Source organism: Apodemus sylvaticus, chromosome 18 (genome assembly GCF_947179515.1).
Source record: "Apodemus sylvaticus chromosome 18, mApoSyl1.1, whole genome shotgun sequence".
Lineage (NCBI taxonomy): Eukaryota > Metazoa > Chordata > Mammalia > Rodentia > Muridae > Apodemus > Apodemus sylvaticus.
The window spans coordinates 54,843,314-54,858,751 of NC_067489.1; the positions used below are offsets into that span (position 1 = coordinate 54,843,314).

General features: G+C 45.7%; 1 protein-coding gene across 2 annotated transcripts in view; it reads right to left on the minus strand.

Annotated features, from left to right (window-relative positions):
- Window positions 1-1,166: 1,166 nt before the first annotated feature.
- Galnt7 (polypeptide N-acetylgalactosaminyltransferase 7) overlaps window positions 1,167-15,438 on the minus strand; it is a 126,497-nt gene continuing 112,225 nt past the window's right edge. For both annotated transcript variants that reach the window (XM_052162831.1, XM_052162832.1), the window contains exons 7-12: window positions 14,722-14,839; window positions 12,592-12,714; window positions 10,996-11,214; window positions 6,534-6,632; window positions 5,525-5,653; window positions 1,167-1,763 (exon numbers count right to left, since the gene is read on the minus strand). In XM_052162831.1, the coding sequence (XP_052018791.1) occupies window positions 1,626-1,763; window positions 5,525-5,653; window positions 6,534-6,632; window positions 10,996-11,214; window positions 12,592-12,714; window positions 14,722-14,839 (826 nt within the window). In that variant the 3' untranslated portion in view covers window positions 1,167-1,625. The remainder of the gene's footprint in view (window positions 1,764-5,524; window positions 5,654-6,533; window positions 6,633-10,995; window positions 11,215-12,591; window positions 12,715-14,721; window positions 14,840-15,438) is intronic.

A 15,438-nucleotide genomic window follows, 5' to 3' on the forward strand; every position in this document is an offset into this window, starting at 1 on the left:
TTTTTCTTCTTTTCCCTAAGCTTTATTTAAAAATATTTCCTTCTGGCAGTAGTTTGTCAATTTCAGTCATTGATACCATGATTACATGATCAAAAGTGCTTAACTGGCCCCAGCTCACCACACTGCTTTTCTCTCTCTCTCTCTTTTTTTTTTCTTTTTTCTTTTTGGCACTCAATGTAGACATTTTAACTTGGGGGAGGATTATAAAAGACTTCCTAGAAATTAAAGTTTGCAACATTTGGTTCTCTTAAAGTAGGTATTGTCTTAATAAATGTCCAAATTAAATCTTCTTTTCCCTGGAGAATATTAAAAAAAATTTTTTTTACACTTCCTAAAAAAGAAATTAAAGAACCCTACAGAACTAACATCTAACTTAATAGAATGTAGTCCACATTTGCTGATGATCTGTATTCTTAGATAATAAGATCTAAGAATAGAAAATTAGGTACTAATTTTCCTAAATTAAAAAAGAATGCACGTGGAATTTCCTTTGAAGGAGGACAAATGAATGTCAGCTCACCTGTTCCACAGCTTGTGCTGTGTGGTGGTTCTCTGAGGCTTCCGTGTCACAAGGGCTTGGGGATTCTTACCTCAGGACCAACCTGAGGCGTTCCTGCTAGGTCTTTATTGTGTTGTTTCCCTGCCCCTCAACCCTCACTTTCAAGTTTCAAACAGAGAATTATGTCTAATTTTCTACAGTGACTGGTATTGGGAGAAGCAGATGCAAAAATGCAGATGGGCAAAAACCAAGCCCTCCTTTTAGAAGGCAGACCGCTTTGCTAGCCTAGAAGTTGGTGTGAGCAGAGGCCGGGGAGGTAATGCCACAGAATCTTCAAGCCCCACGGAGCGGCCTTGAGATGTTCCCATTGTCAGCCTTGGTCCAGCCATACAAGGTTCCACTTCACAGCCAAGAAATTCTCAGGTGAGTAACGGACGGGTTCCCCAGGTGACATTCATTGTTACCATCATAGAAGTGTCACTAGAAGCGCTCCAAAAATATACTGAGAAATGAAAGAGGCACTAAATGTGTTGAAATTCACCTTTCAAACAGCAGCGTGATTGAAGGAAGGCCGCAAGGCCACCTTGGCCAACAACCTGTGGCAGTGCTTTTCCGAAAGATGTAAAATTAAATACACAGCAGGTTGATCCTCGCCAAGTCGGATGTGAAAGTCTGCTTACTCCAACCTTTTTTTTTTTCAAGTGTGTTAAAAAACAAGAACAACATCAACAACAACAAAAAAACCAAACTGCCTTCCAGACCCCTGAGTGTATTCCCAAAGAAGACAACATATCCTTTAACTCGGCCGTTCAGGAAACAGAGTTAAAGGCACAAATTACCAACATCATCATAAAACAAAACAAAACAAAAGAAAACAACAACAAAAAAAAAAAACGATGTAAACATCTAGAGTTTAAGGTAAGAGCAGTTTTGTAAACAGTAACTGCAGATGATAATGTTATTGTAAAATCACAGTTTATCAACGCCCCCTTCCAACTGATCAGAGAGGTTCCCGGTTTGGAGCTGTACAAAATTAATCGTAATGGTCGCAGCAGGTTCCAGGCGGTGTTCAGTCCCCCGTGAATGTCCGTGTCAGTAGGTAGATTGTGGGTTTCCTCTGCTCTGGTCAGACGCTGTGAATATTATTCATTTCCCACTTCTGGGTCAGTTTACTGGAGTCGCAGCTGGAGAGAAACACTTGGTGCAGGACCTCGGAGCGGTCTAGGCACTTCCCGGAAGGGATGTGTGAAAACCTGTGCAGGTTCTGGAAAACACAGTGAGCGAAAGTAAGTTTTAAATGTGGACTCTGCCACCTCCAATAGAAAGGCGGGGCATCGAGTGGAGAGATGGGGTTGCCATCCCACAGTCAAAAACTCTGATCCAGAATTGTTCCTGTCTAAAAGAACTGCAGGGACAAAAAGGAGGTCCAGTGACAGGCCCAACTGGGCCCCATCTTAAGGGGAGGCTCCAAGGCCTGACAACTATTACTGATGCTGTGGTGTGCTTACAGACAGGAGCCGAGCATGGCTGCCCTTCGAGAGGCCCAACAAGCAACTGAGTCAGATGCAGATGTTTACACCCAACCAATGGACAGAAGCCGGAGGACCCCTGTGGTTGAGTTAGGGAAAGGCTAGAAGAATCTGAGGAGGAGGAGGAGGGTGACCCAATAGGAAGACCAGCCATCTTAACAAACCTGGACCCCTGAGATCTCTGATTCTCAGCCACCAAACGGGCAGCACACACCGGGTGGTTGATGTGAGGCCCCCAACACATATACAACAGAGGACTGCCTGGTTTGTCCTCCGTGAGAGAAGATGCACCTGACCCTCTAGAGATTTGAGGCCTCATATCTCAGGGGGGTGAGGATGCCTGGTGTGGGAAGAGACATTCTCTTGGAGATGGGAGGGGGTTGGGGGGTGGGCAGGAATGGGATGAGGAACTGTCAGAGGGCGGACCAGGAGGGGGATAACGACTGAACTGTAAAGAAAGATTTAACGATGAAGATGATTATAATAATAACAACGAGTGGACTTTGATGTAACAACAACAACAACAACAACAATAATAATAATGAGTGGACTTTGATGTCCCTGCCTCGAGGTGCCATTACTCGGCTTTCATAGCAGGCACTTGGAGCACACCGCACAAGCCTTGAAGGCCAGTGTTCTCAGCCCTTCCCTTTGGTTATGCCATTTGAACTATGTCAAACTCAAGGCACACTAATTGAAGGTCAGGATCTTCCCCTCCAGACCTTTGTCTCTCGTTCTTAGTCTGGCTAAAGACAATCCCAGCTTCCCAGTCCTAAGGAAGCCACACGCCCCTCTCATCATGGCACACCAGTTCTCTAGGGCTAAGGCTTTCGGTGTTTCTGGCTTTGGTTTTTCCACTCCTGTCTCCTGCTCGAATACATCTGTCATCCTATGTTGCTGATTTCTCCAGTCCAGCTCTTGGCTCTTCTAAGAAAGGGCCTCGGACTATACAAGATTGGGTGTTTAGCACAACAAATCAAAAAACACTTGACAGTGATGCTTCTAGGTTTCAAGCAAAAATCAGAATTTTGAAAAACTTACCGTTACTGTGAAGACTTTACCCAATTTAAAGACTTTTCTAACAGAATGATTTTTATATTTCTAATTTTTTTTGTACAATGGAATATGCCAGCATTTGGGAGATCTTTATAACTTAGTGACTAGCATAATTTAGTATTAATTTAGCATAATTTGAAAGATGAAAAGGCTACGAACACTTCCAATTTAATTTCCAATTCAGAGATATTTTTAGTCACAGCCTACGGGAGAGCCGTTTGGGAAGAGTGTTGGTAGCCTTTTACTGCTGTTTAGACACAGGGTCTCAATCCATGCACAGGCTGCCTTCAGGTGCACGGCCTTCCGACCTTGGCCTCACGAGCTTTGAGCTTTCAGGCTAGCACAACAGTACTGAGGGAGTTCCAATCATCCTTAAGGTTTGAGGGGGACGCAGAAACCAGGAAGTCTGACCTTCACACTGATCCGCTCAGTAACCCGCACGCCACAATCCGTTCCTAGGGCTTCTGCATAAATGTCCGCTCACAGCCTGAGCGCAAGTCCTCAGATTTTCTCCGTGACTCTTCATGCTGCCTTTCTGCTCGTCCAATTTTTCTTTATGCAAACTGATCAGACACAATGGCCCATTCCTCTCTTTTCTCCTTCCTTACGACATCTTGCTTATTTTTAACTGCACTTTTTTCTTCTATACGTTACAGAACAGAATGTTTTAGGTCGCTTCTGCACTCTCATAGCCTGTCACTGCGCCCCGGTGGAGCGAGGAACAAATGTGTAGTCTCTTAAATACCTTCCATCCAAATCCGCTCTCTGCCTGCCTCTCTTTAGAAAACAGCCAGGCTTGTAAGGGATTGTAATGAAGTAAAATAAAACAGGAACCAACACATCAGAAACGGACAAAACAAGCAAACAGGAGGATGAGACCCAGGAAGGCACAAGAGTCAGAGACCCGGGGTCTCAGTGTGTAGTCCAGGCTGGCCTTGAGCTCACAGCCCCTCTGCCTCGGTGGCAGTGGTTACTCATGACTTCTTGATGGACAGTTTTGCTCTGCTAGACTCTTTTCGACGTTAAAACTTGTTCTTCTCACAGGGCTCTACCATTGGTTCCTCTTCATTTTCTTTAGTGAAAACAAACGCTACTAACCTGTCAGGATTTGGGAATGTCTTTTCCAACTTATTAAACTTTTTTTTTTTCCAGACCTTGAGAGCTAACTCAGCAGGTAAAGAAAGATACTTGTTCCAAAGCCTCCTGACCCAAGTTCAATCCCCGAGACCCACATAAAGATGGAAGGAGAAAACCGGCTGCCCAAAGCTGTCCTCTGACCTCGACAAATGTGAGTGCCACAGGGCCAGAGTGTCCCTCTCTTCACACATGTCACACACACATGACACAAACAATAATAGTACATAAAAATAAGACTCAGCAACTGACAGGTTCAGAATCCATCAAAGACAGTGCCTGGGAATATTACTAAGGAAGGAACAATGCCTTCAGAACAGGAGTGGGATGGAAAATATTTGATGATTAAAACGGAGGACTTTTTCCGGGGCCTTTCAGTTTGCAAGGCTTTGCTAATGTTAGTTCATAACAAAACAACAGGTTCTATCCCAGTGGGCGCTTGGAAGATTATACATTCTGGGAGTGCAAGCATGGGAGGCTCTAACCCTTGTGCCTTCTTGGGTCTCTGTCTTCTGTTTGCTTGTCTTCTCGCATTCTGATGTGTTACTTCACAGTTTTGTTTTATTAGGATTCCTCAGAAGCCCGTCTGTTTTCTTATGGGAGACAGAAAGGGAGCGGATTGGGATGGGAGGGGATGTGGGGAGGAACTGGGGGGAGCAGAGGGAGGGGAAAATGCAATCAGGATATATTATGTGATGGGAAAAAAATCTATGTGAGAATCAATGAAAGGAAAAAAAATATACGCTAATCTATTAATATGGTTGAATCTTGCCAGAGAGCTTTAAATACGCACGGCCCCCAACAGAAAAGCAGCTCTGACCTTTAAAACAACCAACCGCAGTTAGTTAGCAGGGAAGGATGAGGAACAGGAAGGCAGAGCGCCCAATTCTTATTTGCCTGTCTCTACCGCCACCTGCTGGACAGCAAGAGTCAAGCACTTTCTTCTTTAAAGGTCTAAGTATGTTGCTGATCCTTGAGACCCTGACTCGTTTATATTTTTAACATTGGATTTAGATCTGAAAACAGCGGGGGCAGTGGCCTCTTGGCACACTGGCATTCTTGAGTTTCTGAGATTAGCACTAACTCCTCACCCCTATCACGGCAGTCTCGCTGCATGATGCCACTGTTGCAGAGAACACAAGTGATACCTCATTATAGCTCAGTGATTCACCCAAGCAAGCCTGTGTAAATAACTAACGCAGAGAGTCCAAGTTGGGAACATGAACATTTGGTCTTCAGATTTATCCAAGTCCTACTGGCTATTTGTTACTATGACGCGACAGCATGCATCATCCCACGAGCATACCTTGAAGTACTGCCATTCCTTAAATTCATTTAGGTTACAGTGTGTAATCATGACTTTGGATCCATCGGGTCCCTTTGTCAAACACTGGTCGTACTGCATGAGCTGATTTGCTTCGTTGATTCGGAAAAGCTATTAAACAAACAAACAAATAAAATAGAGATGTCTTTCTTGCCAACATGGTTTACAAAAAGAACTAAACATAACTCCTATAATTAAACCGAATAATTCGCTTATTCTATAATTTTTGTGCACGTTGGACCATTACTCTGTAGACAAGAACTATCCTTCTGAAATTAGTGAAGACCTCTATGGACACATTAATTACATTAATTCTTTAAGCCTCTAATACACAGAATGGGTAATTAACACATATTTATCATGTACCAACAACAAGAAAATTAAAAACTAGAAGTAAGCCTAATAGTTTTTCACAACTGAAATTAGACATGAAAATACCTACATAGGGAAACCAGAGAATACGTATAAAATACCTAGTATCAGAAGTAAACCAATGCCACTTACTAAACCACATTTGCAAAACTTTAGAGGCTAAGCTTACTCAGCCATCATTAGTATATGTTCCCATTGGAATATACGCTTATCACCTGTGTGCAGACATGTCTTTATTTCCCTACTTAAGTGAAGTGTTTTAGCAGTCCGCTTTTACTGAACATGTTTTATCAAGTCAAAATTAATAAATTAAAAACCAAACTAAGGGCCAGAGAGACGATGGCTCAGCGGTCGAGAGCACTGACTGCTTTTCCAGAGGTCCTGAGTTCAATTCCCAACAACCACATGGTGGCTCACAACCATCTGTAACAAAGTCTTGGCGCCCTCTTCTGGTATGCAGGAATATATGTCGGCAGAATACTATACGTGATGGATGGATAGATCTTAAAAACAAAATAAACAAGCAAACCAAAACAAAACCCGAAACTAAACTGTCTGTCCGTGATCAGCGAGTCTGGTGGCTCTCCATGCCGACCAACCCTGAAGAGGGGTGACTCACCTGATTCCCGCCCATCCTGTGACAGGGTCCCAGCTCCACAAAGCCTCCGTTCGTTTTCCCCATGCTATCGATACAGTATGCAGTCTCGAGGCCTCGGATCTAAAGGACGAAGGGAACCAACACACAGGAAACAGTTCGGTTACAATAAATCAGCACGCACGTGCGAGCCTCTCAGGTTCAATGTACACGTCCCACAGAGTGCACAGACTGCACGGCTGTTGTGGTGCCAGGCTGTGACTTACAGGTGTCGCCAACCTGTAAGTTATGTTTCAGCGGCATCGTCATCTTTAAAGCCATGATCTGAAGTCAACACTGAAATGAGCTCACTCCACCCAGGGGCACTAGCCCACTCTGTGCTAGAAAACAGCAGACGCAGCAGAATGCAAGCTACCCTAAGAAACGCTTCAGGACTGGAGCGTCCACGTGACTGAGAAGCAAACAGGGGAGAGCTCTGTAAGTATGGGGTGGAGGGGGGGAGGCGGGACAGACACCAGCTCTGCAGACAGGATAGACCTTGCTTTCTGAGTCCTCTCACCGTCCGGGCAACACTTCTGGGGTAGTGGCCTCAAGATCTCTCAGTACAAGGATAACAGCACACAGTGTGCAGCACACAGTGTGGCTCTCCTCTAGCTACGGTGGAGTGGTTAAATGGAGGCAAAAGCAAATGGCCATCCATTCATGTTTGGAGTGCAGTGCTGTGCTAAAAGAACCACAAGTAGAGGGATTCTATCTTCATCTCAATTACAGGTCCCCGTACTGTCTAGATATAGCGCTTGGTTCTGTGGATACTGAGGACGACGATACGAGCTTTAGAGTCCATGGAGATGAGCAGGTCTCAGTCCTCCAGACGTCACAACGTGGTGACGAACGGGTGTGTGGTCAGCAGAGCAGATGAATGTGCAGATGAAACAAGTCTCCACACTGCCCGGGGAAGCTCAGAATGTCGGGGGACATCTTTTAAATAGGAGTTTATTCCGGAATGTTCAGCAGATGAATGGAAAGGAAGTAAGGGGTAGATACCAGGATGTGGACAAATCCCTCTGAAGATAACTGGGGCAGAGAGGGGGAAAGGAGGGAAAGCCCTCATTCATTCGTTCATTCCTTCATTCATCCATTCCTGAATGCGCGTGCTTTTGTCCGTGCAGTACTAAGTGGGTGCCTCCCATGTGGCAGGCACGCTGTGTCTACATCTCTGTGTCTATAGATCTAGATATTTATATATCTATGTATATGCTCCAGTGCACGCATAGCTCACAGCAACAGAAAGGCAGAAAAGAAGCTAACGAGGTATCTATCATGCAAGAAACACAGGCCACAGCAGAGAAAAGCAAGAACATTAAGGAAGGGGCTAGGGAGCTGAGGAGGGTGTTCTAGGGCAGATTGATCGCATCAAGGACAAAGGAGGAAAAACTTGAAAGACATGGAAGTTAGCTGTGCCCGCAGGTGCCCAAAGGAAAGCATTCTGGGTAGAGGAACAGCAGAGGCAGGAAGTGGGAGAAGGAGGAGGGGAGGGAGAGGAGTAGCAGTAGGAGGAGGGGAGCAGGAAGGGGAGGAGGAGGAGAGGGAGAGGAGGAGTAGGAGGAGGAGGGGGGCAGGAAGGGGAGGAGGAGGAGACGGAGAGGAGGAGTAGGAGGAGGGGAGCGGGAAGAGGAAGAGGAGAGGGAGAGGAGGAGGAGGGGGAGGAGGAGGAAGGAGGAAGGAGGAAGAGGAAGAGTATTGAAGTAGGTTGAGGCAAGCAGGAGCAGGTGAGGTGAGAGAGGAAGTTGGGTCTCGAGGTCGCCAGAAAGGGCTCTGCCTTCACCCAAACAACTGGGGTGGTGGCCCCTCTGTCTTAAAGACAGGAGACATGACGTGCTTTGCATTTCCAAAGCCTCTGATTGTTTCTAGTGTTTAGAACCGGCAGCCAGTAAGAGCAAGTTAGTTTGGGTTGAGAGGTGATGGGGACTTAGTCGAGGCAGGGAAGGGCTCTAGCTTCTGAAACGGATGCAAGTGTGAGGGAAGGAGACTCGGGGAAGACTCCTGAGTGTTTGCTGTGAGCAATGAGCCAAGATGGGCTGGAGAGGGAGAAAAGGCGTTCAGCTTGAGGTGGGTTGAGTTTGAAATAATATTCAAGTCGTCAAGAATATGGCTGAATGCATTTGCCTAGGGAGAGGGAGGGAGGCGGGGGGGGGGGAGAAGAGAGAGAGAGAGAGAGAGAGAGAGAGAGAGAGAGAGAGAGAGAGAGAGAGAGAGAGAGAGAGGGAGAGCTAGAGTGCGCCAGGGGATAGGCTGAGGTCAAAGGAGAATTCCTTCCTTTCACACAGAGGGCTTCTGGGAGATGAAGTCATAACTAAGTCTGGTCTGGACTGGCCAGATTCACTTTTCTCAGCCGGTTACTAGATGGTTTTCTGAACAGGAGAGATGAAGTCAGAGTGCCGAGGAAAGAAACAGGCACTAAAACAGGAAGTCAACGAGCAGTCGTAGAGTCCTAGGTGTTTCTCTTTTTATTCCCGGACTCAAACGCCGCGGCTCTTAGGAATGGGCTCAGTCCTCTCTTCTCTGTCTCTGTTTCTCGCTATATGGCTGTAGCGCCACTGTACTAGATGCTAACGGTCTCCAGATGTTGATCTCTGGAGAAGCCTCTTTTCTGGGGTTCAGCACATGATCTTCAACCAACAGGAGCTGACAGATGCACGCGGTGGTCTAGAAGGCATCCTGCATGTGTGAACCGCCTACCATGCGCCCACCTCAGCTGCCCCATCAGCTACTCAAATAAAAAACGAAAGCATCCCAGCCCTCCTCGTTCACACACCAGTCTTCCCTACACCGCGCCTACATTCTCAGGACAACATCTGTGACTCGGTGTTTGCCTTAGCCATGCCTTATCCTCTCCCTTCTAAGCCACCATCACTTTCACTAGAACTACCCCACCCATCCTTATTTCTATCCTACACACTCCCAGCAGGTGATTAAAACCGAACATAAATGAAATCTCGCTGCCTTTCTGTTTTAAATCTTTCATGGGTCTCTCTGGCCATCCTTAGGACGAAGGCTGCCTGCCCAACCCCCCCAGGCCCACACCTTCCATTCCACCTCTCCAAATTTCTTCTACTCTGTTTCTCAAATGTGCGATGGATTTTGTGGTGCTTTGAATGAGAACATTCCCCATAGGCACTCTGTCCCCAGTGGGTGTATTTGCACCCTGTCCCCAGTGGGTGGCACTGTTTGGAGAGGCTTAAGGGGTGTGGCTTTATTGGAGGAAGTACCACATACAGAGTGAGTTCTGAGAGTCGAAAGACTCAGCATTCCCAGCGTTGTGCTTCTCTGCGTTGTGCTTACAGTTTAGGACGTGAACTCCCAGCTTGCTATTCCAGTCGCCATGCTCGCTGCCATTCCTGCATTTTGCCTATTTGGATGGACTCTGAGCCTTTAGAACCATAAACCCAAATAAACTCTTTCACGAATTTCCTTAGTCATGTTATTTTACCACAGCAACAGAAAAGTAACGAGTGCCATTTCCTATCTGTGAAGTCACCATTTTCTGTTTGTAATACTCTTTCTTGGCTCTCTGACTGGCTTAGGGCTTTATCATCCAGGTTTCAGATTTAATGTCGTATCTTCAGAAAAGTCATCCCTACCATCCCGACCTCCTCAGGATGGTACCTCACTTTCATTCCTTTGTAGCTGTTACCATCTTGTCTTGTTCTTTGCTCCCCTCCCCCCTCCACACCCTGAACAGCATAAACATTCTTTGAAGAAAGGGGGCTGTATTTGTGCCCCAGATCAATGACTGGTAGATACCAGGGCCTTAATCAATATTTGCTGGATGCACAAATTAACAAAGGCACACGATCCTGAACGCGGATAGCCTGCTCAATTATCTGTGGGGCAGCCGCATGTGGCGGCATAAGGCACAAGCGTGAGCACAGTCAGTATTGGTGCCACAGAAGCAAGTCAGAAGAAATAGGAAATGACCGCACAGACCAATGCCTCTGCCTCATTTTATCACCACTGCCCGATTCATTTGACAAGTGCTGCGTCAGTGCCCTGTGTAGTGGGAGGTGGGCGGGCGTTGTGAGAGCCCACGGAAACATGGCAGACCTGAGTGAGTGGCTTTGATGCAGAAGAACAGAGAAATGATCTTTAGTATTTATGATCTCCGAGACGAGAGTAGTAAGTGAAACTGGAAAGAAAAGGAGGCAGAACGACAGACGGACATGGTGGGTGCTGGAGAGGAGGAAATGGGGGACAATTCACTGACAGTCACACGTGAAAAGGCGGGGAGGGGGAAATGGCCTCGTCGTCACCAGAGCAACTCTGATGATTTGGTACAAGAGAGACTATGCTCTCACTGCGGGTTTAGCCAAACATTTCTGCAAGCCTTCTCTGCTGTCATGAATGCCTTCCCATCTTTCTCTGCCTTCTTTCAAACACTGACCCCGACTGCGCACCTTTGTCTATCTAAATACCATCTGCTACTTACTTCCCCCCAGTCGACATTTTTGGGTGGCAAAGGGTAGTGGGCAGTGATGTCATAAGCGATTTCTTCCATAAACCACTTGAAACTTTTGCAGTTGTGATCCTCTCGAAATTTCTTCAGCTCAGATATATCCCCGTAGGGCAGCGCCTTGGACTCAGGACGGCTCGCATAGAAGTAGTCTTTATATTCATCCCACCAGACCTCAACGACTCTAACATAATTCTGTGGACACAGAAGATTGTAGTCATTATGAGACGCAGAAATAACTGTAAAGGCAAAAACCGCCCACTTTGGATGTATAGAACACAAACAAACTACAGTGAACTCATGACTCAGGATGTGGCAGTTAATCAATGAAAATAAGAGAGATAAGTAACACTAATATGTTATGTTCCGAGTATAAAATTATCATGTATCATGTATGTAGATTCATTAAAAAGTATCGTACATAAAAGCAGACATTGCTGAGCTGGAAGATGATAGATTCTAAGATATGCACTCTTATTCTGATAACGGATGAAGAACGTGAAACCCAGACGGGGTTTTTGAGAGTCTGTTTAGACAATGGGGTTTCTTCTCATCTCCTGCCTTTATATTAGAACCACGAACACAGAGAGGGAAAAATTTCATCCTCGAAACCATCATTAAAAAAATTGCTCCTCAGGCGACTCTGCCAGTCTTCCCATGACTATAACAGAATCATTTTATTATAACTGCAAACTAACTGTATGCCTTCCACAGGTGGTTGACACAGACGAAGGGCAGCTACTGACCAACAAAAACAATGGATATCACCGACAAACATTTAACTTGCAAGTTTGGACAGGATTAGTGAGAACTTCCAAAACTAAAAGAGGTAAAACTCTGTGGTCCAGTAACCTCAGTACAGTGTACATGCCTTAAAGACAAGGATTCAGTCCACCAATGGGATGTCTGAACTGTGCAGAATTTTCAAGCATTCCTTATAATGACCAATATTTGAAATCAACCTAGGTGTCTGCCAGCTGATGAATGGATAAGGAAAATGTGTTATGCACAACAGAATGCACGAAAAAAGGAAAGTCTGTCATCTGCAACAACACACAGGATGTTATAGTAAGTGAAAGAGAAACGTGTGTGCTCACTCACGGGAAGGATATAAAAGAAGCCAGTGTACAGAAACACAGCGGAATGGTGGGTACCAGAGGATAGGAGTGGAAAGGCCACAGAGGACATGTTTGGGAAAAAGACACACAATTTCTACCACAGGAGAAGCAAGTTGTGGAGATATCCTGTCCATTCGTTACTACAGCTAATAACAAGGCGTTGGGTAGAACAAGGCAATATGTAGTCTGTAAACTAGGTGTATTTTAACCACTTCACAATGCATGTGTAGCAAATATTGTTATACAGCATATATACTTTCGATCCTTGTCAAAACATAACTGAAAAGGAGCAGGGCTAATATGAATGACATTAATGAACAATAAGATATTGCACCAGTAAGCCTAGCCTTGGCTTGCGGTGAAGACCCAACATGGCTGCATGGGAGAGTTACCCAGTGGCCATCATTTTACTCCCTCCCCTTCTCTTCTTTAAAAAAAAACAGCACCACCTCACCTTAAGAGTCGGAGAAGAGCCAACGTAAAGGGGCGGAGGGTTTCCTTGCCAGCCCTCAAGACGGTAGATGTGACCAACTCGAGAACAAGGCACAAATAACAATTTGCCACCGCACTGCCAGATCTGTCAAGGAAGAACGCATATTGTGAGCACGACCGGAAATGCAAAAATAAGTAATGGAAAGCTTGTCCTGTAAACTTTAAATTAGAGGTAATGTCCACATTGAATTCTAAAACAATCAATCACGTTAGAACGCTAGAAACAACGAGAAGGAGCCCTTTCTCCATATATCCTTAAAATAATGTAAACCCTCAATCCTAAATACCTGTCGTTTCTGATGCTAATCTATTTCCTACCTGGGTGATTACTGTAATCACCTCCTAACTGGCTTCATAACCTTGAGCTCCTCTCTACTTGATTGTATCCTTATTTATAGCTGGAGATTACTGAGCTTTGGGTCCTGCTATCTCTCCCCTTGCTTAGCGTCTTCATTGGCTGCCTTCTGCTTATCAAACCAAGGGCTCAGGGAATCTCTCTATCACGGCTCTAACTGCACTGGCCCACGCTGTCTTTAGTGGCTTCCCTGATCACGCTCCGACCCCACCTAACAGCTCCCTCACTTGCTCTCCACACACAGACCCTCGCCCCTTCCCTTGTTCTATGCACTTAGGAGGCCTGCCTGCTCTCCTCCACTTATCTCTGCTTGCCAGGAGCTGAACTGACCTTACTTTATGTCTAGAGTTCATTTTAAAGATAGGCTTAGGTTTTGACTTCTCCTCCTCAGCTACAGACCTTGGAGAGATCGGGTGGTCAATGGTCACTGTGCCCTCCCAGAAGAAACCATTTTACAGCTGCCAGAGATTCACCTTGGCAGAATGCCTGGGATACGTGAAGAATTCCCCTGCCTGTATAAGTTCCCTGAGAAGATACAGTTTTGGGGGGCCTTGAACAAAGTTGGTCTTGGCCTCTTAGCCCCGCAGGCTGGGGCACTGCTTGTGGAAACCACACAACTTAGTTCCACCTCCACGTCTACCTCGATTGTGGTGGCATTTTCTTCAACCATCAACTGAATGCCTCTGCCTTTTTTTTTAAAATAATTCTCTACATTATAAATTTACAGATATTTCTGATCTATAAGGGTTTTTTTTTTTTGACAACTTTAAGTTCTTTGACAGAAAGTATTAGTTGTCCCCAGCTTAACCCTCACGACACTGAAACACAGGATTTTTAAGACAAAAAGGAATGAATATCCAAAAAACTGTAATCTCCTCCCCTCCCGCATCTCTGAAAATGGGGCAGGACCACGGTAGAGCTGGACCGAGCAGGACGGCACCTCCACTGCATCGGGAGGAGGCCAGTCACCGTGACGCTGTCTACCGCCATGCTCTAGAGCAGGTAAGGATGCCTATGTCAGCAGACGGTCAACATGCAGCCCCTCTAAAGAGCTACCAAGGCTCCAGTGAACAGCCTGGGAGCGGGAGAGACACCACTTCCGTTTCTGAAGCTTGTGGGTCATAATTCCGGGCTGAGCTCCGTAGACAATGAATCACTTTATTTATCCTAAGAGCTATGTTTGATTGAGGCATTCCTAGTAATTTAGAGAAACTCATGTATTTTTTTTCTAGAAACAAACAAGAAAAAAAAAAAAAACCCAACCAGCTGGCCTTGGTGTCCCACTCCCTTAATCTCAACACTCGGGAGGCAGAGGCAGGCAGATCTCAAGTACAACATCAGCCTGGTCTACAAAGAGGGTTCTAGGACGATCAGGACCACATAGAGAAACCTTGTCTTTAAAACCGACCGACCAACCAACCAACCAACCAACCAACTAACCAACCAACCAACCAACCAACCAAACAAACAAACAAACAAATTAGCTTTATTTGAAAGTGAGAAAAGTTGGATACCGAGTAGTAAACAAGAAGCAGGGGATGGTGGCACATGCCTTTAGTCCCAGCACTTAGGAGGCAAAGGCAGATGGATCTTGGTGAGTTCAAGGACAGCCTGGTCTGCATAGAGAGGTCCAGGGCAGCCAGTGTGGCAGAGACACAGATCCCCCTCTCCCAAATAAACAAATACTCCCCCCCCCAAATTAGTTAGAAAAGAGCATCTGTTTGAGCGAAATGTTACCTTGTATGAGATTTCAAAGTTTTCACCACCCCAAATCTGGAGACCAGGATCATAGAGACCCAGTTCGAAGAAGAAGTCCCTCTCAATGGCAAATAGTCCACCCGCCATCGCTGGAGACCTGAGGGAAGGACACTGTGTGTGATGACGATTACAAACAAAGCCCCAGTATCCCTTCGCTAACAGACAGACAGCCTTTGGGAATACAGCACAGGAATGCACAGAGGAGGCGAGGCTGATGGCCAAACATTAAGAAACTATAAATCCTTCACGAAAGAATGTGCTCACAATCTGTGCGAATTCACCACACAGCAGGCCTATAGACTGCTACAGTGCTTCGCCAGTAGAGGGTGCCTTGGTTCTTTTGTTGATTTAAACAATTCTTTGTCATTAAGATAAAAATTTCTCTTTCTCTCCCCAAAACACATATGGACATTGTCTGCTGACGTCTCCCTCAGTGATTTGTGAGTCATTCTGGGATGAATGAAACTATACACTATGGAAGGAATCTGTCATTTCTAAATTTTATAGCTCAAGGCCTTGCCAGATAACGGTGTAAATCACTGTTGAACAGTCTGGTTCATTCAGAGTTTGCAAATGGAGCACAGGAACGACCTAAGGACCAGGACGCGAGGCACCAGCCTGCACTGTAGCAGGAGGTGGGGGTGCAAAGGGGCGCCCCATAGGCTTCCTTGTATAGATCTTAAGTCTGGAACATTT